The 25,231-nt window shown below is 34.6% G+C and overlaps 1 protein-coding gene across 10 annotated transcripts in view; it reads right to left on the bottom strand.

Annotated features, from left to right (window-relative positions):
• Positions 1 to 12,957: 12,957 nt before the first annotated feature.
• GALNT13 (polypeptide N-acetylgalactosaminyltransferase 13) overlaps positions 12,958 to 25,231 on the bottom strand; it is a 594,017-nt gene continuing 581,743 nt past the window's right edge. For 4 of the 10 annotated variants that reach the window (XM_031936436.1, XM_031936437.1, XM_031936435.1 and 1 more), the window contains one exon: positions 12,958 to 16,737. In XM_031936436.1, coding sequence (XP_031792296.1) covers positions 16,597 to 16,737 — 141 coding nt within the window. In that variant the 3' untranslated portion in view covers positions 12,958 to 16,596. Of the gene's footprint in view, positions 16,738 to 20,322; positions 20,521 to 25,231 lie in introns of all 10 variants that reach the window. The other 6 variants (XM_031936432.1, XM_031936433.1, XM_023217516.1 and 3 more) reach the window with 4 other exon arrangements.

Below are 25,231 nucleotides of genomic sequence, written 5' to 3'. Positions count from 1 at the left end.
ATCTCATTGGCCTGAATGGCATCACATGCCCACTTCTAAACCAACCTCTTTGTTTGTGGAAGTGACAGGGGCTGATGGGCTTAGGCCCAAGCTCTTGGACAATCCCTCTGCAAAGGAGATGAGTGACATTTTATGAATATCCATTGAAGTTGCCCTAGATGATCCCTTTTCCTAAAGAACGTAAAATATAAAAGTGGCTGGCTGAAAAGAAACTGGAGATCTGGAAGGAAGAGAAAATTATGAAATGGTGTCTAGTTATGCAGCCACAATGCCATTTTCACATGAGGAGTGTGTTCCTTCTCCCTCCTCATGCCATGGCAACTGTGGTTAATTCATCACTTTCCTAATATGTACTCACATAGCCACAAAATGAGTCTGAACTGAGCACTCCAAGCAGGCACTTTGAATTCATCAGTTACCATTCTGTGTTGAAATCTATTTAGTATTCCTACCCTAGATTCTTCTTTCTAGTTCATCCTCATCACCTATTAAGCCGTACAATTTCGTCTCTGTCTGACATAACTCAAAAATCATTCCTAAAGCCACAGCTCTATTTCAAGGTCTCATTCTTTCTATCCTAAACTATTCTCAAGCCCTCAAACCCGTGCTTCCTTCTGATTTTAAAGGGCAATTTCCAACATCGAAATATAATTATATCACCAGCAAGCTTCTAATTCTTCAATGACACTCCATTACCTATGGAAAAAAGTCCCAGGCCCTTATCTGGCATACAAAGCTGTCCCTGACAGCTTATTTCTTGCTTATTTCTCATTTCTATCTACCTCCATGTGAGCCAGTTTATGGCATAGCAAACTTCATACAGTTCCTTAACCACATCATCATGATTCATAACTTTATGCCTTGCATCTCTTGCTTCTTCTGCTCAGAAAGTTCTCCCTCCTTGCTTACTAACCTCTGACACATCTTAGTGTTCACTACCATATGTGTTCTTTGCTGCAGCAGGTTAATAAACCTAATTTTGGTTGACTATGGGTATGTTTCTGGTAGTCTCTGGGCACTGTTCTTTATCAGTGTAGAGCAATGCTTCATGTGACAGCACACATGGATAATTAGAATATGGTTTATAAGGCATGCTGGGCAAAGTAGGATGCTGCTTGGACATCATTTGTCAGCAGGTGGTGTCACCTGTCTTTCAAAGATTGAAGGATATCAACATCTCAGCATAACTAACACAATATTTGGTTTGAGAGGTTCTAGTAAGGGATTTAGGGTGCATGATGACAAAGTGGAAAAAGAAAAGTATTTTTGTCAAGAAACCAATATACAACTGAGTAGGCGTTCCATCCTATTCTATTCACCAATGCCTTGTTCTCTATTAATGTATTTCTTGGATCCAACAAATGGTTCTCTCCTGGAATGAGGAGTGAAAAGGACAGCTTTCTTCATCTTGACACTTTCCCAGAGAAGCTTCTCCACTGCAAAATATTATAGTGTTTCTTATTTTGACATGACTTGCCCATCTATTAGTAGACTACTGTCCATGTGGAAGTTGAAACTGCATAGGTGAGAGTTAGGTGGAGTGGAAAGAAAGACATTTAAAAATAACATCATCTCCCTCTTATGTCTCTTTATAGGAAGCTCTTATTGCAGATCATTAGTATTTCTATGAAGGGGATGGGCAGTAGGGGAGAGTATTACAAAGAAAAATAAACTCTGAATATAATGCAATATTTATGATTTTAGAAGAAAAGGGAGTGTGGTGTGAGAAGGCTAGAAATGTATGAAGTGTAGAAACATGAATAAGAATGGCGCAAAGTGAAGGTGCTGAAAGTTGCTCCAAGAATCCGTTTAGACTCCTATTTTTGTGGGTCAACCTTAAAGGAAGGCATAAGCCCCAAATGTTATGAGTTGAATTGTGTCCCTAAAAATGTGTATTGAGGTTCTAACCTCTAGTACCTCAGGAGGTAACATTATTTGGAAAGAAGGAAAGAAGGTCTTTATAGGAGTAATCAAGTTAAAATGAAGTCATTAGTGTGGACTCTAATCCACTATGATTGATATCCTCATAAAAGGGGTAATTTGGATGCACAGACGGACAGACACAGAAGGAAGACGACATCACAGAGAGGAGACGGCTACATGACTAGAATGATACGTTCATACAAGTCAAGGAATGCCAAGGACTGCCGGCAAATGCCAAAAGCTGAAAGAGGCATAGGATTCTCCCCTAGAATCATCATGGAGAGCATAGCCCTGTTGACACTTTGATTTCAGACATCTAGCCTCTAGAACTGTGAGACCGTTAACTTCTGTTGTTGTAAGCCTCCTTGTTTTTATTACTCTGTTACAACAACCCTAGGAAATTAATACACAGAGAAAGCATCATGAAGGCAGCTTGAGAGTGAACAGTAGGCTTGGAAAACAGCAGGGTTGGACCACCTCCATTAGAAAATCTTCACAGCAAGCACCACTGTTCTTCTTCATGCCTTCTGCTCTGCCTTTAACAAATAACAACAGCTCCTTGAAGCCTTACTCTCAGAAGTCAGGGGTTTAACTGAAAACAGAATTCAGTTATCTAACTCTGAGCTCTATGCCTCTGCCATGAAACCTAGGGGAGTTTAGCAGGATATTTTTAGCTTGCTTCCAAGACGGTAAGATGCCTATTTATCATGTTTTAAATAAGAATACTCCACATACACACATACAGGCGCGCGCGCACACACACACACACACACACACCCACCCACACGTATACACAATAACGGATGAATGATTTTGAAAGGTTTTCCTTCAAAAGGAGTTAAGAATGTTTTTTGCTTATAACTTCTTTAATTGATTTTAGGCCTACATTTTATTACTATTAGCAATCTTGATTTTAAATATTTACTAGAAACATCAGCCACAAAAACACTAGCTTATTGCTTTTTGTATCTGAGGGATTATCTTTGAGATTTTCCATTCTTGCTATCACAAAATTACTTCCGTTTCATCTTTTAAACACTGACCCAGTGCCACTCCTTCTTGAAGGCATCTACCGAATGATATTACACTATTCCAGTGTTGCCTATAGTCCATTATACTAAATAAAATTACAGTTAAGTTAATATATTTTCAAATGGCACATCAAGATAGGCACAGGTGTTGATGATGTTGATGTTTGTTTCTAATGTCATTATTTTACCATCTTAACTCATAAGTTCCCAAAAAAGTAGGGTCTCAGTCTATTCAAATCATGCATAGAAAATGTAGCTTTAGTCTCTGGAATATAGGTACTTACAAATAATTTTGATTATGATGAATGTATTCAATGAATTTAATCAAATGCAAAGTAATTAACTTTTTCTTTTCAAATATAGGTCCCATCATCCCTCTGATTCAATCATATCCTTTGTCAGTCATTGCTAAAATGCATTTCTAGCTTTGTCCTGCCTCTACAAATACTTGTTTCACATGCTACCATTTGAAAACTTATTTTATGAGAGTTAGAAATATATCGGTTTTCTTGGCCAAGGCAATCCTTTAACAGGGAGGTAAAGTCTGTAGGGGGAATAATAGTGCATAATCACTGTATCATAGATGCTATTCAATAAGCACACTTTCATACTTTAACACATTATACTTGAAAAGTAACTAATATAATCTGTATTTTTTTTCCTGTATTAAAACTTAAAAAATAACCTCAATTGAGAAGGACTGTGTCACTAGGCCTACTTATTTTTTTACTATAATAAAGAATTAAAAATTAAGGCCTCTCACTTCCAAAAAGCCACAGCCAGTTAGCTTAAACTCTAGGTATATTAGTGGTGTATAAAGATTTCACTTGAGCATATAAGGTCTGCTAGACATGTTCTTTTACTATGGCATGTTGGAAATAAAACTGACATCAGGAAACTAATTTCCATTGAGCATCCCCTTGACTCATGCACAATTAGACTCTCTGCATAGATTACAATTGTACAAGACATCTATGATGACCTTTTTATTATTTATGTTTTTCAAGTGATGAAAAGTGTTCAACTAGCTTAAATAATTGATTACCCAGTACACCTTCATCTGTGTGTGCTTAAACCCAACCTTGAACCAGTTTAAGCAAGAGAGGAGTTTTTTGAAAAACCATCTACACAAAAGAAAGGATGAGGGCAGAACTGCACTGCATTTAGTTCTAGGGACCTAAACTTTAATTCTCGTTTTTTTTTTTTTTTTTTTTTTCTTTCAATTTCTCTTTGTGAGTAGGAAATCTCACATGCTTGAGTTTGGAACATAGTCTTTTTTCTTTAATTCACCATGAGAGGAAATGGGAAGATTATCCTCCAGTTCCAAATAAGACACTTATAAAGCAGAAAAAAACAGAAATCTAATTAGCCTCCTTCTATCATAGGTCCATCTCTGGAGCAATCACTAGAGTCAGAGGCGCAAAGGGGTCCATGGTTGGCTCATTCCTGATCATGTGTTCCCAGAAGGAAGGATGTGGGGACGGGTGCAATGGTTAGCACATGAAAATCATAGTTTTCAAGAACTTTCTCATTGCTAGAATTGTCAGTTGGATCCTGATTCACCCATTTCAAGCCTGCCCTTTCTAATACACCTTGTTATTGTAAAACATATTTGCTATAAATGTGGAGGTTTTAGGTTACCATTGAATTAAACCACACTTTGAAGGAATATTACAGACATTCTTTTTTCACTGTCAGACTTGAACCTAGAAGACAGACTTCTTATTTTGGAAGAATAAATAGTGGATGTAATAGGCAGGAAGTCACAAAATGAGTCAACATCATAACAAATGTATGCGCCTTTCGATCTGTCTACCCATCTGATCTCCACCTTAATATCCAAGCAGCAATCTGATTACAGAGCACCAGTCAGAAACTAGATTTATCTAATTGCTGTTGGCCCAAGAGCTTTAATTTGGAAAAGATTTTTTTCAAAGCATATTCTCTAATCACAAAACATAGCATGTAAGCATAAGGATACATGTTAATATATCCTGCTTGGTTTCAATGCACTCAGATTAGCTGATGATAATCTTTTAAAAGCAATGCATGTTATTTTAGTCAGGATAACATTTCTTCACTGAGATTTATGGTAATTTCATTTTTTAAAAAAGATCTCACTTTTCTAATTATTTCCCATTAAACCCAATTCCTTTTGCCTCAGATCTTGGCAAATTCCCAGAGAATGCCAAAAGTACACGACCTCCCTAAACCTGTATCTGCTTGGCATATAGGTGGAGAGAGATGTTGGCACCGAGGAGGGAAATTGGGGTTGGAATATTCTGCCTTAGTAGGGAATGAAGAAAGCTCTTTTGCCTGACTGGCTCCCTTATTCTATTTGAAGATTACAATGTGATTAGTTAATTTGAATTTAACTGTTAAAATGCGAATAGATTGTTGTCTTCATCTTTCTTTAATTCTTACATGTTGACATTAGATAACTAATCACATAATAAACAAAATTTGACGTTTAATCATAATGCACATCACAAGAACCACAACAAATCCTCATATCCTGTATTATCATCCCTAACTTGCATGGAAATTGTTTCTATACTGAGCCTTGTGGCAATATTCAGATTATTAAAAATTAAGAATTTCTTTCCTTGTAAAAGAATGTACCTGGGTGATGAAATAATCTGTACAACAAAGCCCCATGACACAAGTTTACCTATGTAACAAACCTGCACAAGTACCCCTGAACTTTAAATGTAAGTTAAAATACATAAATAAATAAAAATTAAAAAGAGAATCCAGAGTTTTACTTGAACCCAATAAGAGTTTTGAAAGCATGAACTTTACCTAAGATGTACTATTCATCTGTTGGCAAATGTTTCTGACTTAGCGATTTTCTCTATAAATAGGTTAAACATTTTTAAAAAATAGAAAATATGCTAATAAAGCATTATGTGAAAAATAAATAGTTCTAATTTTGAGTCCTTGAGAATAATTAAGGATAAAAATATCAACTAGTTCAATGCCATGGGCAACTTCAGCTCTTAAAGTCAAAAGTGAGTTACGTCATGACTCATGTACTGGCACATGTACATTAATTTGAGTTCTGCTGCTACTTGCATCTTTTGAAAAACAAAGCAGCGATAAGTCAAACAGCATTGGAAATCCTTTCAAAATATTTTTCTATAAAGCACAGCTTTAAGGATCAACATAGCTTATCATAAACAAAGTTTTGGATGTCAGTATGGTAGCTACTGAAGAACGGTTAAAACTGTTTGCATTCTGGGCTTACTTCTGTAAATCTAAGGTGCTACTTTTCAGAAAAGCTGGTTTCAAGAGCTTCTTACATAAATATCTGAAGTTCCAAAATGTATCTACTATAGGGTTCTGTCTCCTCCACTGACTTGCAGGCCTAGAGGGACAAAACACAGGGTGTTTAGTCTGCTTATGATGAAAAACAGAAGCCAATTTCTATACATGATGGGAAAATAAGGGAAAAGAAAAACAAAATGCCTGGACATTTCTTATTCATTAAAAGCAGGTTTTGTGTCAGTTATTCTTCTACATGGAAGAATTACAATGAACATTGAGGACTGAAGTAAACTTATGTAGCTAACATTTGGTGCAAGAGGCACTTTACCTGAATCATTGCTAACCCTCAAAAAAGCCCTTCAAGGTGGGCCTGAGGTGGACACTGGCATTGATATGGACAAGTACAACTGTCAGCTTAGATGGTATGTGGCCCATGTGAGATGACAACCTTAGTTACCTAGCTTCAAAATCCATACTCTTCCTATGATACTCTAACCACAGGATAAAAAGGTCAGATTCTATTTCAAGGTAAATAAAACTGACCTGAGCAGTTACCTTAGCAAACATGGCTCTTCTCCTACTTGATTGTTACTGAAAGAAATCTCTGTTAGATCTAAGCAGCTCTCTGCAGAGCCTGGTCCTGCAGTGCAGTTAAAAAGAACCTGTACTCTCACCTCTTGCCAATCATGATAGGATAGTTAGCACCTCATGGATCTGTCCATAGTATATGGACGATAAGAGAATGTCATATTTAGTGTACAGCTAACACCACCTAAGATTTTGACAAACATCAGAGAGAGAAACCCATCTCCGCACCTACCACCAGAGACTTGGGCACATAAATGGTGACCCTAATAAAAGACACAGGAAGGAGAATGTAATTTTCAGTATTTTATTTTAACTTGGAATCTATAAATTTATACTATACATTTCCTTTATATGTATCCTTAGGAATGTCTAAGTACATAGTTTTCAGAAATAAGCCTTAGAAAGATATTACAATAAATTTGTACAAATAGTCTACCGCAACTTTTTTTGTTTTTATGATCACATCTCCAGCTGCCTTGTCATGCTAACATTCCATTATTCTATCCCCCAAAATCATGCTTCTGTTAGAGGAAAAAATGCTCATCTGGGTGATACCAAATATAATTAGCCTAATAGTTGTATGATTATGGAATTGTCTCAAATTCCAAATGCACCCATTCCCTTAAAAATTAATAGCCTTGCAATGAACACAAATGACATAATCCCAATAGTAGGAGGACATTAAAAAGTGTAGTGGAGGGGCCAGGCGCGGTGGCTCAAGCCTGTAATCCCAGCACTTTGAGAGGCAGAGACGGGCAGATCACGAGGTCAGGAGATTGAGACCATCCTGGCTAACACGGTGAAACCCCGTCTCTACTAAAAAAAAAAAAATACAAAAAACTAGCCGGGCGAGGTGGCGGGCGCCTGTATTCCCAGCTACTCGGGAGGCTGAGGCAGGAGAATGGCGTAAACTGGGGAGGCGGAGCTTGCAGTGAGCTGAGATCCGGCCACTGTACTCCAGCCTGGGCGATAGAGCAAGATTCCGTCTCAAAAAAAAAAAAAAAAAAAAAAAAAAGTGTAAGTAGTGGAGGTTAAACTGTATCAATATAAAGAAGAACAAGAAAAATGTTAAAGTTCTCTCTCTGCCTCCAACCCTTTTCCCACCAACTCCCAAGTCCCTTGCATGGAATACAATGCACCAATAGAATGGAAGGATGGAAATTCATTTGATACTCAACAGATGTGTATTGGGTGCCTAGAATGTGCCAGGTATTATTTTAGATACTTGCATTATATCACAATGAAATCAAGATTACTGTTTTCGGTACCTTTTATTCAAGGGGCGAGGGTGCTTGGTAGGGGTGAGGAGTAGAGAGAAAGAGGCACTAAACAACTAAGCATTAAAAATGATAAATAAGTAAATTAGGCTACAGTATGACAAAGAGCAGATAGGGGATCTCATGGAGAATTTAGTTGTGATCAAAGCTAATGAGTTCCCATGTAGCTATCTAAGAACAAGTATTCCGGTAGAGGCTCTAAGCCAAGGACATGACTGGCTTGTTCAGATCCACAGCAAGGACAGAGTGCTTGGAATGAAGTGAATAAGGGGAAACATTGTGTGGGAGAAAGTCAGAGAGTTAATAGGGGCCAGATCAGCATGCAGTGTTTTTGGCTCTTATAAGAACATAGCTTTTTATTTTATGCAAAACAGGAAGCCACTGGATGATTTTGAGCAGAAGAGAGGCATACCTGGGTTACATTTTATAGCATTATTCTGTCTCTCTTTTAAACTTTTTTTTTTTAATATAAATTTAAGGATCTCTTTGAGAATAGACTATGGAGGAGGCAAGTGTGCAAGCAACTGGGAAACCAGTCAGGAGACTCCGGCTATAGTTTGGTTGGTGGTTCAGACCAGTATGGGAATACTTGAGGTGTTAAGTAGTGGTCAGATTCAGCAAACACTGTCAAGGTGGGATCAAGGAGATTTTCTAATAGGAGAGAGATTTCAAGGATACCAAGATTATTGGCCTGAGCAACTGGCAAAATGGAGTTGCCATCAACTGAGATGGAAAATCTCTGGGTTGAACAGATTTGTAGGAGGAGGCAAAAAGGTCAGTTTTGGACACACCAAGTTTCAGATGTCAATGCAAATTGAGAAGTCAAAGGACTGCACCTCGAGGCACTCCAATATTAAGACAGGGAGAAAGAAGGGAAAGCTTAGCCAAGGAAACGGGAAATCATTGGCCAATGAGGTGGAAGGAAAACCAAAAAAGTGAAGAAAGTATATCCAAAGGAGGAGTTGGTGAGCTGCTGAGTCAAATGATTCTAAATCCACTAATGGAAACTAGAGTTTTAAAAAGCTAAGTATGTGGGAAGAAATGGATTCTCCACCCATTTGAAGTGCTTTTATATATGCAACTTAACTTCATGTCATTGTTTAAAAGTCAAAACGTTTCACAGGTACATAAAGGAAGCTGCAGGCTCGGGGCTGAGAACACAGGTCCTGTTAGTCTTAAGGAAGCATATGCTAAATTCTGACCGCGATTGTTTAGACAATGTTGATCTCACAGCCTCCACCTTATATATATTATCATGTAGTAGATAGAGTGCTTGCTGTACCAAGTTCATGTGTTTTGTGTTGCAGAGAAAACTGTAAAATCTGTTTTAGATGTTTGCATGTTAACCTAGGTTTTTGCTTCAAAGAATTGGTGAAGAGACTTCTGTCAAAAGAATTTCAGTAGGCTACCTACCAACTCTTTCCCACAGTGGAAGCAGAGATTGGTGATTAATATCCTCTGTCTTGTGGGGGGAAAAAATTCATTATGTCAGAAAATGAGTGAGTCAGCAGAAAGTCTACCTGATAGTCTCCTTGGCTGAGGAGGAAGAGGAAAGCACAGTTCTGAGCATAAGAGCTCACATGCTGTTTCCACCAGGTGCTGATGAAAAGCAAGACAGTGTAAGTTATGGATCTATCAAAACCTGAAGTGGGTGGGGCTCTCTTACTAGGTTATACCTGAGTACCTGGTTACTGCTGGAAATGTATGCTGTGCGTGGACAAGAGTAACCAAAAAGAGAGTAACAGAGTTGGGTATCTGGAGTCACACTTGGTTTCCAGAAAGCCAAGAAGGGACATTTTGTGTGTAAGACACAAAATCTAGAAATGTCCTTTACACTTGCTGACAGTTATAAGTTGTGGAAAACTAACAAGGCGTTCATGTTTGCAAATCAATGGACATCTGAACAGGAAATTTCAGATGAGTCTCTTCAGAATAAAATTATGAAAACAGATATTAGAATCTTCTCTCTTCCCTTCCCTCTCCACCCCTCCCCTTCCCTCTCCTTTCCTTTCCTTCTTTTCTTCTCTATTCTTGCTTCTCTCTTCCTTCCCTTCCTTCCTTTCTCCACCTTAGAAAATTAAATGCTCTTTTTGATTATCTTAGTGGTTAAGACTGAAGAGTTGGTCCTGGGGAATCTCTGTGCTGTGGAGTGGGCCGCTTCTCTGCATCTTCCTCTCACCAGACAGACTGTCTTTTAGGATTTCAGTCTCAGAACCCAGGTATTAGGTATGGCCTATATTCTGAAAAATAATTTTTATCATTGATATGAGACTTTTAAATTTTTCTATTATTAGTCATTTTTATAAAACAGAAAGAAAAAATCCACCTCAAATCATTTCAGAATCAAAAATAAATAAAAATAAATACTTTTAAATCATGCATATTTTAGTGTTTCTATTTTACATATTTTGGTAACAAAATTATGCTGGGAACACAACATTTTCTTGGTGCTAGGAGATATTCGTAGGCACTTAATCATTTATTTAAATAATCTACAAACATGGAAGTTAAGCATAAAATACTGATGTTTATCTATTTGAAATGTTACCCATTTATTTTCAAAAAAGGCAATATATACCAAAGGAAAACTAAATTGGCATATTTTAATTCTACAAAAATGTATAAATATTTAAATTTACAGCAAAAGAACAATTATATCATCTAGTAATGCTTACAGTATTTAAAATGTGTCGTTATGCACAATCTACTTTTATAAATGTTAAAGCACTAGGTGCCAAGCATATATCTAAAACATTTTTGAAATTACTCCTTTCTAGCTGTGGCTACACTGACCAAAACAACAACAACAACAACAACAACAACAACAACAACAACAACAAAAGCTGAAATAGGAAAAAAAAAAAAAAAAAAACACAAGAAACAAAAAAACACATGTAATTATCCTTTTTCCCTCTTGTGCTATTTTTAGCTGAAATTTCAGTACAACTGGAACCAAGCAGCAGCTTACTTTCATTTTCACACCAATTGAATGCATGATGAAAATCTCATTTTAAAAAAGTGTTATAGCCTTAATCATCTAATTTTCCATTCTCATTCTAACTCCTTAAAAACAAAATATTGAGTGATTTGTTCTTGCCAGCTAAAAACAAAAACAAAATAACTTTACATAACGTAACACAAGTATTGCAGAAGTGGTCTTTATCTTAAAGGATCCTTAAGAAAAGAGCTGCCCTGAATTCACTAGTATTTCAGAGGGATTTTCTTTTAAAACACATACAATGAAAAGTGTCTTTAGAATTTATTGACCAATATAAAAGAAACTGGGCTACAAATATACACAAATTATTTAAAACACATTGCTGGTGCTCATTCAACACCGTAAATTCATACACAGCTGATATTTAGTAGCAGTTCGAACATGGTGTAGTCACAATAGATGTGTCCATGTACTGTACATAAGAGGGGCTGATTTCACCTAGTCCATATTTTTACATATTGGGGAAAATGGGCAGTGGTGGAATCCTGAAGCCCAAACTGCCTTAAGATTTAATTGAATTTTTGCTGCCCAACTGAACTGGAAATTTATTCAAGATTTGCAGCAGATATCAGCTATGCAGGATGACAGCTATGGATGATGACACATCCATGAAAAATCTGAATTTCTAAAATTCTTCAATTTGTGAAATCAGTACACTTTATAACTTAAGAATGCATACATGTTTTGCCTCCTCTGAGACTAGATTTAGCATCTGTAAATGAGATGCAAGTAAAATGGTTGTGAGCAGATACAATCATCATTTCTTAAGTGGTGAAACCATGTGTGGGGGGAGACAGTATTTTGAGGTTTACTGAACCAATTCAGAATATGTTCCTAACCTCCCACCAAATTTTTTAAAAGGTAAAAACAGTTCTGTTTTAGTGTAGTTATTTTTTCTCTCTCTGTACACTTTTTCCCCTTTTATTTATTAGACTGTTTCTCAGCACCGTGGCAAAATCAAATTTATGCATTGTGTTTACTAGAGTTTACAGAGCTCCACTGGGAAGCCTAGACATCTCTGCTGATTTCGCTGCAGTCTTTGAAGCTCCATATCATAGAACCTACCCAATCTTCACAGTAATAGATGGTCTAATTCTCTGTGCAAGCTGTAGGCCAAACCTTACTTTTAACTTGCAGATAATTAGAAGGAAAAATGAAAGTGAGTCTGGTCCATTAGTTACTACTGAAGAGGCTTTGGTTCCCTGAAACCCAGTTTGCCAAATAATGATTGGATGTTCCTGTAATCATGCTGTTTGTTGGTAGTTTATTTCTGCTGTAGGTCTTAGTGCTTGTATTATTTTAAAGAACTAATTTTATTTAAATTAGTAGTAAGAATTTAAATATTTCTAAAGAATCAATGTACTAGTCAGAAACTTTTTTTTTTTTTTTTTTTTTTTTGAGATAGAGTCTTGAGGCTGAAGTGCACTGGTGTGATCCTGGCTCACTGCAGCCTCTGCCTCCCAGGTTCAAGTAATTCTCCACATCAGCCTCCTGAGTAGTTGGGATTACAGGCGTGTGCCACTACATCCAGCTAATTTTTGTGTTTTTAGTTGATACAGAGTTTCGTCATGTTGGCCAGGCTGGTCTCCAACTTCTGAACTCAAGTGATCCGCCCACCTCAGCCTCCCAAAGTGCTGTGATTACAGGTGTAAGCCACCGTGCCTGGCCCCATAACATGTCTAATGAAGGTATTTTTCTCATTATTGTTCCATTTCTGTAATCTTTTGAGTGACATTATTAGTTTACATTAACAATAAGGGGTCCAGGCAACACAACTTATAGATATATGATCTTTAGAAAAGTTATATCACGTATCTGGGTTTCAGTCTTATTATCTGTAAACAGAGAAACTAAGACAACGTCGTCTGTAAACTCCTTTAAAAATCTCTGTAATTGTGTTTATTCCATTGACTGCACTTAGAAGATAAATTTAGTAATAGTTCTTATGAAATCAAGAAAATACATACTTTTTAAGACAATGATATCTCTTCTTTAAAAATCAAAATCTTATACCTTCAGGTGGCCATTGGACACAAAAAATAAAAATTAAAACTATTTTTAGCTTAATGAAGCAACTTATATAATATAGCAGCATTTTAATAAAATATCATATTTCATTTCCATAAGGCAGGATATTTTATCCAGAAAATAATATATAGTCCACAGTTTGATGTGAAGAATATTACGAAGAAAATTATAACTTGAAGACAAAGTTATTGGAAATCCTGTCTAAATATATTAGCCTTTATTTTAAATTTTAAAATACAAAAAAAGTATGATACAGTAACACTTAGCAACTTTAACACACATTTTTCAGTTCATTAATTCAAGAAATATTTAAAGAATACATATGCCAGAAATACCAAATGAACAAAACTGACAAAGCCCCTGCCTTCATGGGACTTACCTTCTAGGGCATGTGATGGGCATGTTTGGGGCTGGGAAGGGGGAAGTGTAGACAGAAATAAAGAAGCAAACTTTTAGATTGTCAGGTACAGGGGATAGGGAGGGCAGATGGGAGAAGGGTTTGTCTTACTGATAAGATAATGTTCTAACTGAGACCACTAAGGGGAGCTCTCTGGGGCAGAGGGAACAAAACACTAAAGCGGGAAATTTCTTGGGAGCCATAGTGGGGTAAGTAAGAGGCAGAATAATAAGAGATAAGAGATGGCGTTAGAAAAAGGTGGAATTGTATTTGTGTGTGTGTGCATGTGTATGTATGTGTGGTGAGTGGTGTGGATGAGTAGAGGGGTAACACTCATGAAGGACCTTGAAGGCCACTGGAGGGAGAAGTCATTGGAAGATTGTGAGCAGGGAAATGACACAATCAAATTCATGGTTAACAGAATCACTATGGCTGGTGTATTGAGAAAAGATTGTTCAAGACAAGGACTAGGAAATTAGGGAACTAAATAATAAGCATATTGCGATTAAAAAGGTTAGAGGTAGTGACACCTAGTGGATGTGGCGGCAAGTCATTCTTTTCTAGTTATATTTCAAAGGTAGCATCAAGGGAATTTGCTGTTGGATTAGATGAAAGTTGAAACAGAAATAGAGGAGTCAAAAGCAACTTTCAGTTTTTGACCTGAGCATCTGGAAGGCTGAAGTTGCATTAACTGAGATGGAGAAGACCACAGAAGAGACTGGTTTGAAATATGTCAGTCTAGCTCCATAAATAAGGGATCTATAAGACAAGTGCATTATGAATCCAGTCATGGTTTTAACTTTTTGTACTGAAGACAATAAACATTTTTGAAAACGAATTATATGTTAGTCATTGCTTTCTAGTGTTGGGTGTTTTATATTTTATGCCACTTTTTGTTAGATACTATAATGGCATGCGTTCAAGCCATCTGAAGATTCTTAAAAAATTCTTTTCTAGCATGAAACTCATGTAGTTTTAGTTTTCTCACCATGACCATAACGAACTTTCACATATTTAAAATGCTGCTAAAATGTTTCAAGTTCAGCTTTGATGGGGTAGCTGTATTTATAAAAATTTGCCATTGACCATTTTCTACATAACATGCATTTTGACTGACAAATCAATAAGTGGAACATATGGTATACATGAGTCCTTGAGAGTTGAAGCTTTTTCAACTTAAGTAATAATGCTGTGCAGGGTCTTTTTACCTTAGTCAGGAGAAAAGGAAATGAGGGGCAGAAGAGGAGTGTAAAAATGAAAGATGGGAATTTTACATGAGGCCTCAATGGACTTGAGAGGCTGCTAATAATTTAAGGCAATGGTTCACTGCCTCTTGTGAGTCATAGCCTTCTTTCCAAGTTTGCTGTGAGTGACATACTCCCACCTCAGAAAAAAATGCCCTGATATTCAACATTTTGCTTACAATTTTAGGAAAGTCATGGATTCCCAGAGAGCTCATGGTGAGGGGTGTCTATATTTAAAGAGCAAACCTGAAATGCTCCAGGTTGCAGATTCTTCCCTACAGTTGTACCAATAAAAAGTCAAAAGAGGAAGGAATACCAGTTGCAAAAATCATTTGAGATTTTACTGACGATAAGAAAGCGTCCTCATTTTCATTATAAAGCAGTGTATGTGCAAGTCAGAGACATAGAGAGTTTGTATGCAGTCAGAATGATTAATTCTTTCTATAAGAGCTTTTTAAGTAAAGATGAGGACCAAAGAAGTGGAATCTTCTGCTCCAGAAAACACTTCTTCCATTTTTACTCTCGAATTTCTCTTAGCTGCTGAGTGCATTTATAATGAATAACATACATATATAGGGTAACTCTATGAGCATTTTAAATGCTGTCAAATATAAAAACTTATTAGCAAAATTCCGATTTTTTTTTTCCTTTTCATGGCCTCTGTTAATGTATTTTGAACATAAAGGGTTTTAAGATGAGAAAAGAAAATGTGAATCTAGCCTAATTATAACTATGTTCCTCAGGCCATAATATATGGCAAACAATATATAGCAGTTTAATTACAATAAAAGTTTAATGAATATGTGTTGAGTTTATTCCCCTGGTGATAAAATTTTTAGATATTGGAGCATAGCACTGAAAGGTATTCTTTAACATAGAAAATGAAAATGACAGTGGTGACCTAACTAAAATCTTTAAGTGCAATAGAGTTAAAAATTAAGTCTAAAATTCTCCCTTTCACCTACAATTCTGTACAGCATCAGTGGCATGCCACTGTCTATAGAGTGAAGAGAAAAGGGATGGTAGAGTTTGTGGAGACCAAGATTTTGGTTAAGAATTGAGTTTCCAACATAAACTCTGGAAGCAAGATTGTTTAGCTTCAGCCTGTGTTAGGAATTGCAACCCACTTTGAGTTCTCTCACAATGATTGAAGCGCTGCGGATTAGACTCGTCTTGTTCCCCTCAGTGCTTCACGGATTTCTTTTTTTTATGTACTTTAAATTGAATTTAAACATTTTCCTTCTCTTTTTTGGATTCACATTGGTTTAAATATGATGCTTCTGTAAAGGCTCTATGAATTCAATATCCAATGTAACGTTTTTCTTTGCCCAAAACTTGGAACATTTTGTAGGATGAATTCACCATTCAGAAATAATTTAATATGTGGCCCTGTTGTAGACATAGAATTCAAACATGTTTCCATGAAGGATCAGTAAAAAGGGTGAGTTTATAAAGCAACTGATAATATTTCATAATGAAGATGATTTTATAAGGCATTTACATTATCTCTTTAAATCACCATGACAACCAAAATTAAAATAACCTCCAATTAACCCTCTGACATGAGTGCAATAAAGATTTTTCTTAAAGCAGTTTGTTTTACAAGTTGTTCTGTTGTTTAATAATAGTTTGCTATTATTTATATTTTTATGTGCTTTGATCAGATACAAATTTTAGTAGGGAAATAAGCAAACATTTCTAGAAACGAATTAGAAACAATTGTGTTTTAGAATACTAAAAGGATTTTTAAAACTTTCAATTCAGCAAAGTCAATATTTTCTCCCAATTGAAATAATGGAAAAACAAAAGCGTAGACACTTTCATGGCTTGGAGGACATGGTCTTCATGTGCCCAAGGTCATGTTCCTTAGCAGCCACTGTTGGGATCTGCTTCCACTACAGTCCTGCATTGTAGGCACCATTTTGTCTTCTTCAGAAGGTTCATCGAGACATTGGTTACTGTTAACATGTCGCAACGTGAGTCTCTGTAAAAGATAACCAATAATCAGTGCAGCTTATTTCATCTTTAGCTTCACTAGCACATCAGATGAAATCTGTTCTCTAAAAAATCCTTTATGTTTTTTTAGTATAATACGCTGTGATAGGTTTGTAAAAGGAACTGTGCACAGGTGTCCCTGGATTAATTATTATACAACTTTGACTGTTATGAAGTCATCATTGTCTAATATACCTTTATTTGCAGATGGTTAAAGAAACTGGCTGACATTTATCAAGCGTTGCCAAGAATTCAGGCTCCTTTGCAAAAAGCCCATTTGTGAGCTCTGAGTTCAGTTGAGGACTGCAAATATTAACAAGCTTTTGTAAAAGCTTAGTTTTCTTAGGCATGTGTTATTCAGTAACCATTTGGTAAACATGCAAATAGATGGCACAGCTGTGACCCAAATGAACAAAACTGTTAGAGATGTTCCCATTTCAAAATACTAAACAAGCTATAGTATCTGTGACTGTAAGACATTCATTGTAGAAAGTGATTATCAGAGCAAAAATTAATCTGTCTTACTTGATAAAATCTTTACAATAGTTTGGTCTGTATTTTTAAGAATCTTAAAAATATAACAAATAAAAACAGGGGCACGATGATCATATATTCTTAAACATTATATTTATATTTTGGTTTCTTCATAAATTCCAATAATTGTATGTTAACCAGTCATTATATATCTTTTCTTTGGCATCTTTACGTACATTGGAAATCACATTTTAAATCAACATGATTTATACATACTAATTATATATATTTCTGCTATTTCATGGGCAATATCTACGACCATATTATATGAAAACCTCTACAACCAGAAGCGAAGTATTTAAATGTATGAGAGATGATTTGCAAATACATCTTGAAAATAGCACTCTACTTTTTTTTTTTTTGCAAATTACCAAAATTAAAGGTAAACAAAATGTTTTTTTTTTTTTTTTAGTTCTTGATACTACTTGAAAATAGGATGAAAGTAAACATGGGGGGGGGGGGCAATAAAAATGGTAGAGAAATAGCAGCCAGACAATTTGTTTAGATTAAGACTGAAAACATCGTGGCCTGTACTGTTGTAAGAAACGATGGAAGGGAGAATAGGTTTGTAGTGGAGGAGGCCTAAGAAACAGCAAGCAGGAAATTAAAAGAGCAAGACAATTAGATGCAAAGGAGATTTCAAGATTGAGACCTTTGTTGTTGCTCTTTCAAAACATGGAATCAAGTTATTTACACTAAAAAACAAAGAAAGGAATAAATGGCCAAAGATAGGCAAGATGATGGCTGATTTACACTTATGATGCCAGAAATTCAACCAGTAGCCAGCTTGAAAAAATAAAGATACATAACAAAAACAATAGATATTTTTTCTAAACAGTTCTAGTTAAAAATCAATAAAATGGTTTAATTTTTGTTACGTACCTGTGGTCCTTCGTGTATGTATTCTCTTTCAAAAATATAACTTACCATTGCATACTTCTATTAGATCCCTTTTTTTAAAAAGTACAATTTTTCATATATCAGATATGTTATTGCCTATTAAGCTACCCCAGAAAGCACTGTAAGCATCTTATTGCAGTCGATCACGTATCATAGTAGTTGAATGCTTTGATCAATTATCAGTTACCTTAGTTCAAAATATACCACGGACTTGAGATTTTTCTTTAAGGATCATGTGAATAGATGTTGTCAACTGCACAAATAATAATTTTAAAAACAATAGTTTTTATTGTTCTTTCTAAACAATATATGATTTATTTGAAGGAATTCACTAGTAGTGAAAACCCACTGCTACAGAGACAAAGAAACAACTAAACACTTCTTTATAATGTAGTGCAGTAGAAAACCAGACCTTTTAGGCTCAGGTAAATTCCTGTCCTTTATTTACTAGCTGTGAACACTCAGGCATGCTTTGAATTATTCTGAGGAATCATATTCTTTGTCAGAAAATACTTAGACTTAAACATGCTTACAAATATCCTTTTTACCTTTTTTTTAAAAAATTTGACCTTCAGTCAACTATCTAACTGTAATCCCCTGGCAACCTTGAAGGGGTAAAAATGTTAACTACGTTTCTAGCCTACATTGTTTATGGTAAAAATGAACTCTGATTGATAAACTGCATCTGCAACTGATAAATTGCATATATATACTAACAGAAAAGCAAACTTTGGGCTTTTCTAAGTGCAGACTTCTAATTCTGTATGTTTTATTTGGTTCCTGGAAGCTAGACCTATGGAGTTGTTACAAGGAGAGATCATCTTCTGTGAGGCCAGTAAGCCAGGATGGTTTTGACATTTGCCTGATGTGGATCTCATCTCCTTGCAACAGACTGTCACCTGTGGAGAAGGCTATAAGAACTGCTAAGGGAACTGCCGCAATTTCTCCTATGGAGAGAAGCACTCTGTGGTCTCTGCTCTAGCACTCTATAGTAGACTTGTGAGAATAGATATTTAGTTAAACCTAAACCTCCTTTTTTGGCACTGCATATATCAGGTTTGATTGTTTTGAAAGCAACTAAGATAATACACATAAATTGTTTTGTACACATGTTCTCTTTGTGCAAAAGACCTAGACTTTTCCAGCTTTACCAACTCTTACATTTGGAATGTCTTTGACTGGAATATAGTTCTAATTAAAATAGTACCCCATGTGTTGTTCCCTCTCCATAATTTCATTCCCAGCCTTGTTACAAGACTTCTGAGCTCAATTGTTTCCTCCACTAACAATATTTAAGTGGTTCATCTGAACCAGAAAAATGCCCCAATCTTCCTGTGTTCTCATTGTAAGGTAAGGGTCAAAGTAAAATCCTTTATTTTTTGGATAATAAACCCCTTAAAACTAAAAGGTAGGACATGTTCTTATTTGCACTCTTTAGAAGAATTCCCTATCAGTTGACCTGAATAATGATTCATTTCATTGCTTACTGAAAAGATAGTCACAAATCATACAAGTGAGAGATAAAAGATACAACTTAAAAAAGTATTATTTCACTTAGGCAACCACAAAGAAATGCTCAGAAATAATTTTCTTTATAAAGGTATTGAAAAATCACATCTTAGTCTTTAATAATGCGCTTGCTTAGTGTTTTAATTAAAATAATAAGATACTTTAGAAAGGATATGCCATATTTGCATTTAACCAAAGTATCTGAATAAAAAGAAACAAAAATAAATGATTTTGTTGTTTTAGAAACAATCCTTTTTTGACCCTGTTAGTTTTTTAATTGATTTTTTTCAGATCTGATGATGCAGAACCTGTTGTCATATAAACATGGCTATAGTTCACCTCAAAGAGAGTTAATATGTCATAATACAGTTCATCAAGTATATTTATGCACATATGTGTTTAAAATAAAGAAAAAATCAAAAACATACCTACTCATTAAGGATAGACTAAACACAACTTAATATATGCAGCCCCCAAATTAATGAGTAACTAAGAAGTAAAAGACAGAGAGTTAACTCCATGGAGAAAAGGTACATAAAAACTTTTCTTAACCACATTTTAAAGGAGTTTCCAGATTTCAATAACTGAACATAATAAAAATACTAAAATTAATAAAATCTGCAACACAAACCTCCAAAAATCATTAGAGAATGTAATCAGTAGAATTCCCAAAAATATTTCTAAAAATTTCCATTCTTGTATAGTTTCTTAGTAGCCATTTTTGCAAAGTGCTATCATTACAGGTTTCCACAGTAGGATGCTGGGAGCCATCAGCTACTTTGTTCACTGAGAGACAAGACTGGGTGATTATATGAAGAAGAGTGTGGGTCTGTTTGACAAAGAAAATAATGAATAATGACGAAATCAAGTACAAAGACAGTAATACATCAATCATCCTAGGCAACATGCAATTTCTACTGGATAAAGATGGAAGGCACATGTCACAATAATTGCATCCATGGAGCTGTGAGCCACATTTTTTTAGATGGCTTTAATATCAACCCTATAAGGAAGGAGTAAATGAAGATAAGACTGAGAATATGGAGAGGGGCTTAAGATTAAATGATGAAATATTTTTGGCAAAAGGTTATTTTAGATATAAAAGATTATATTCTCAGCCTTCATCCTAGTAATACAATGCTTTTTAGTACCAGATGAGTTATTTGCGAGTGGATATTCAAAATAGTTGATTAGTCCAACTATATGGCCCTTGGCCTCCTCATTCTTACACCCTAAAATTAAATAATATTAGGGACAAATTTGGAGGATAAGTTAGCTTTAAGGCTTTACTTTGAAAAGTATGGTACTCAAATTGCTCCCACTTGTGTCTTTACAGGGCTAACCTGGTTGTGTTCCACATGTACATTGCCACCTTCTTTAGATGTCAATTAGAAAGGCAGGTAATGAAGGGAGGAAAAAGAAAAAGATCAACTCTTAATCTAATTTTCCAAACAGTTTCAATTAATTAATGTATCTGTCTGTTTCTTGCTCTCCATCTATTTCCTCCATAGGAACATAAGCTCCAGGAAAGCCACAGACTATGGTCACCTACATCTTGAAGCTCAGTGCCTGCCCATGGGATACACTAAGTAAGTCTGGTGATTCAAACACTTAGTACAAGACCAGTGCAGACAATAAATTCTGTTAAAATTAAGCTACTTCTCTCAGGCAGCTTAATGAACACAAATTATTGGATTAATGTTTTCAAGGATTTATCTTCTATAGTAAAATAGTATATAATTTGTAAAGAAAGAAAAAATAACATTTTATTCATAGAATTGTTAACTATGTAGTTGATATTAAAACTGTAACTATAAATAATATTGTTAACTATATAGCTTGATTTTTTTTTTAAGAAGACTAGTTTATATTTTTGTTTCTTTTTTTAACCAAACATGAATTTTTCCATCCATACTGTTTAATACTGCTAGGCTAGATCATCCTCTACCCTCAGTGATATTTCTTCTTGAAGTGAACTTTTCTTGGAAAATGCCATTCTAACATCAAAGATATTAGTGTAAATGATGTTAATTTCATTTGTAATATAAAAATTAATTTTTATGACATAAAACAAAAACAAAATGATTTTGCTTACCCTCTGGAAACATGACCCCAGGGCATACATACAATATAGAATTTTCATTAAAAACATGACTGTAACATACTTCCCGAAAGGGTTTATCAAATGAATGGCCATGAAAAAATAGTCAAAGAACTTTAATTCCAGGTACTTATAAAAAGCCATAGCCCAGAAGACAAATTACAAATCTTGTCCTTATTGAGACAAAAATTATTTTTCATTTAAAAACACACAAAATTATTTAGTGTCTTCATTTGCTTGAAAACAAAGCATAGTTCATTTTTTTCTGAGTATACTGTTTGAAATGATAACACTTATTAATATTGTGTGTATCTTCTAATAATTTTATGTATTTATATAATTGAGGTCATATAATCGAATATGCCTTTATTCATGTTGTGAGCATTTTGTCTATCATTAAAATAATCTAAAAACATACTATTAAGAAACAAACTATTTCTCTAAAATGAATTTGCCAAAATCTGTTTAACCTTTTTATTTGCAGGGAGTATCTTTCCAATTTGGAGCTATTGCAAATAACAAAAATATATTGTATTTCAGAGATATTTGATCAATATATTGATGTTCAGAGATATTTGCCATTATTTATAATACATACAGATATAACTAAGGGTTGATATGTATGTATTAGAAATAATGGCAAATATCTCTGAACATCAATGTCTCTGTCTGTCATTATTTCTTTGGAAATGATTCTTAGAAGTGAAATTGCAAGGTCAAATACATGAACACTTTAAGACATATTACCAAAGTTCTTTAAAATATATCTATAACAGTAATTTTGTAATAACAGCAGCAGCAGCTAACACTTCTTGTGCTTGCTATATGTCAGGATACTGTATGGGTATCACTGCATCTTCACCAATATTACAAGTTGCTGCTAAAAACGTTTCTTGTCGTATTGATAAGATAAACAAGAAATGAATACAATAACACATAAAATGATTTTTATTTATGTATGTTTTTTAAAAACTTTTTTCCATTTTCTTTGGCTATGTTTCTACTATGCTGTTTATTCAAGTCCTTGCACATTTCTATATGTGGTATACTATTTACAGTACAGCTCTTTATTAGGCATATCAACCCTTAGTTATATCTGTTTTTGTTGCACATGCCTAATTAGTCTACTTTTGTTTTGTTTTAGAGAAATGGTCTCACTATATTGCCCAGGCTGGCCTCAAACTCCTGGACTCCAGCAATCCTCCCATCTCAACTTGCCAAGTAGCTGGTATTACAGGCCCATGCCACCGCATCCAGCTATATTAACTCAATTTTGAAGACAATATGACATCCAGGCCGACATGCAACTTACTGCCAAATATATTTTCCTATAGCTTTATTTAAAATATTGACTAGAAAATAGGATCTAAACCCTAAGCTGGTATTGAGTTTTGTTTATAATATGGCATTACTTTATTGTTCTCCTCTAGAATGTAAAGCCTTGGTATTTCCTGCGATGTACAATATTTCAATCATAACGTAAAAATACATAAGAAAAACATTAATGATTCCTGCCTTTATATATATTTGCTTGTTTGACTAACATAAAATGTGGCATGGAGCATCTAAATTTACCCTTCCAAATATATAATTCCTACTTAAAGCCAACTGGAATCAGGCTAAACAATTTTGGTGACAAAATAAGAGCCATTAATATTGTAAAATTAGGCCATACCTTGGCATTAAAAGTACTAATTAAAGAAATAGATACTTTAATGAACTGACTGCATAGTTAATTTAAGAGCCAATTGCACAGGTCTCAGTTTAAAAGTTGGTATACTAAAAGATTAAAATAAAACCCAATTAGGTTATTACATATAATAATATACAAAATAAGTATAAATTTGGACTATTATAGATATTTAATTTAATAGCAAAGATAATAGGATTTCTCCTGTTAATCAAGCATAGAATAACAATTAAAAATTAATATTAAAAAGTTATTACTCAAAACATTAGTTATGATCTCCAGACAAGGTAATCTATGCATTCAGTCAAATAGAAATATTATAAAATATGAAGTGTAATCATTTAACATATAGGAACTACAAATGTGACACTAATCTATTGAAATTCCTACTCACTACTTCTAATAAGAAATCACAGCTATGGGTCGATAGGAATATGGAAAGGTGATACCTGTGTAATGCACACAGCCTTCAAAAGGTAAATTAAGCCATTGTTTTTCTTAGGAATACTACACAGGGGAATGATTAAAGATCTTAAAGCACTTAAAGATCACTTACCTTGAAATTATAATCCCATTTACCTGCTCTCTAATAAAGGTAAATAAAAGATGGTAGTGTAAGTCAAGTCTAAATATTAATCTAACACATTTTACCTATGGAAAAGCATTCCTTATATTGTGACTCTGGAAATTATTTGATACAGATATATATAGAATTCACAACAAGTATTTTCTAAGTCCACTTGCTCAGTCACATGAAAAATAAGAGTTTTTTTAGCATCATATTTTTCTCCCTTTTTTCTTTGTTGCATAGTGTTTGTTGAACGTAAGTGTTCTGATCTAAAATTAGATTCTCACACTGTATGTAGCTGCCTAGTTATTCAAAAAGAAATGTAATTATGTGCACATATCATAGGAAAATATTCTAAATTGATTGGAACACAATTGTAATGTTCGAACATCAGAACACCTGAATAAAACAGAATGAATGGATGACAGAACTTTATAAAAATAATTCTTAAAATGTTTCAGTGAGATGAATTTTTTTCTTTTCATTTAATTCTGGCAATAGGCATTTCATGGCATAGAAGGGTTTGTGTAATTTATTTAAGCTTCTAGACCACATAGGTATCCTACAATTTTGCTAATGATGCCCAGGATGCCCTCAATTCAAACAGGTTAGGCCATACATAAGATGACAGTGAACTAAATTCATGGTTATTTAAGAACTATTTAGTTAGGGGTGTGAGAAACTACATTTGAAATCAAAGTTGACCAAAGAAGTGCATTTATTACTAACATGTGCTTAGTTTCATTCAATTACAAGGATAAGCAATTATGAGTATGTATAGCTGAAGTTTGTAAGCAATTAGAGCAAAATGACAAAGTAGTTTTATGACTGCTTATTTAGCTAAATAGACCATATTTATTGTAGAACATCTTTTCCGCTATTAAAAAAATGAGAAATTTTATGTCATTAAAATTTGGCATAACAAATAACTTATAGCATTTAGTTATTCCATTTGAAATACTGTATATTACGCTTATTATGTCATAACCATTGAAAGAATCAAATCATTTCTAGTTTTTCAATAACATTGAGAGGCAATGTAGTGTAGTAGAAAAATTGCTGGATTTACTGTAAGAATCTGGCTGTGCAAACTTAAACGAGGCATTTACCCTATGCTTCATTTTACTAATGTGAAAAATAGAATATCTGTCTTATAAGACTATTGTAAGAATTGCACAAGA

This window comes from Piliocolobus tephrosceles, chromosome 11, assembly GCF_002776525.5.
Source record: "Piliocolobus tephrosceles isolate RC106 chromosome 11, ASM277652v3, whole genome shotgun sequence".
In the NCBI taxonomy this organism is placed as follows: domain Eukaryota; kingdom Metazoa; phylum Chordata; class Mammalia; order Primates; family Cercopithecidae; genus Piliocolobus; species Piliocolobus tephrosceles.
The sequence above is the reverse complement of the archived record's forward strand: the minus strand, read 5'-3'. Positions and strand labels throughout refer to the sequence as shown.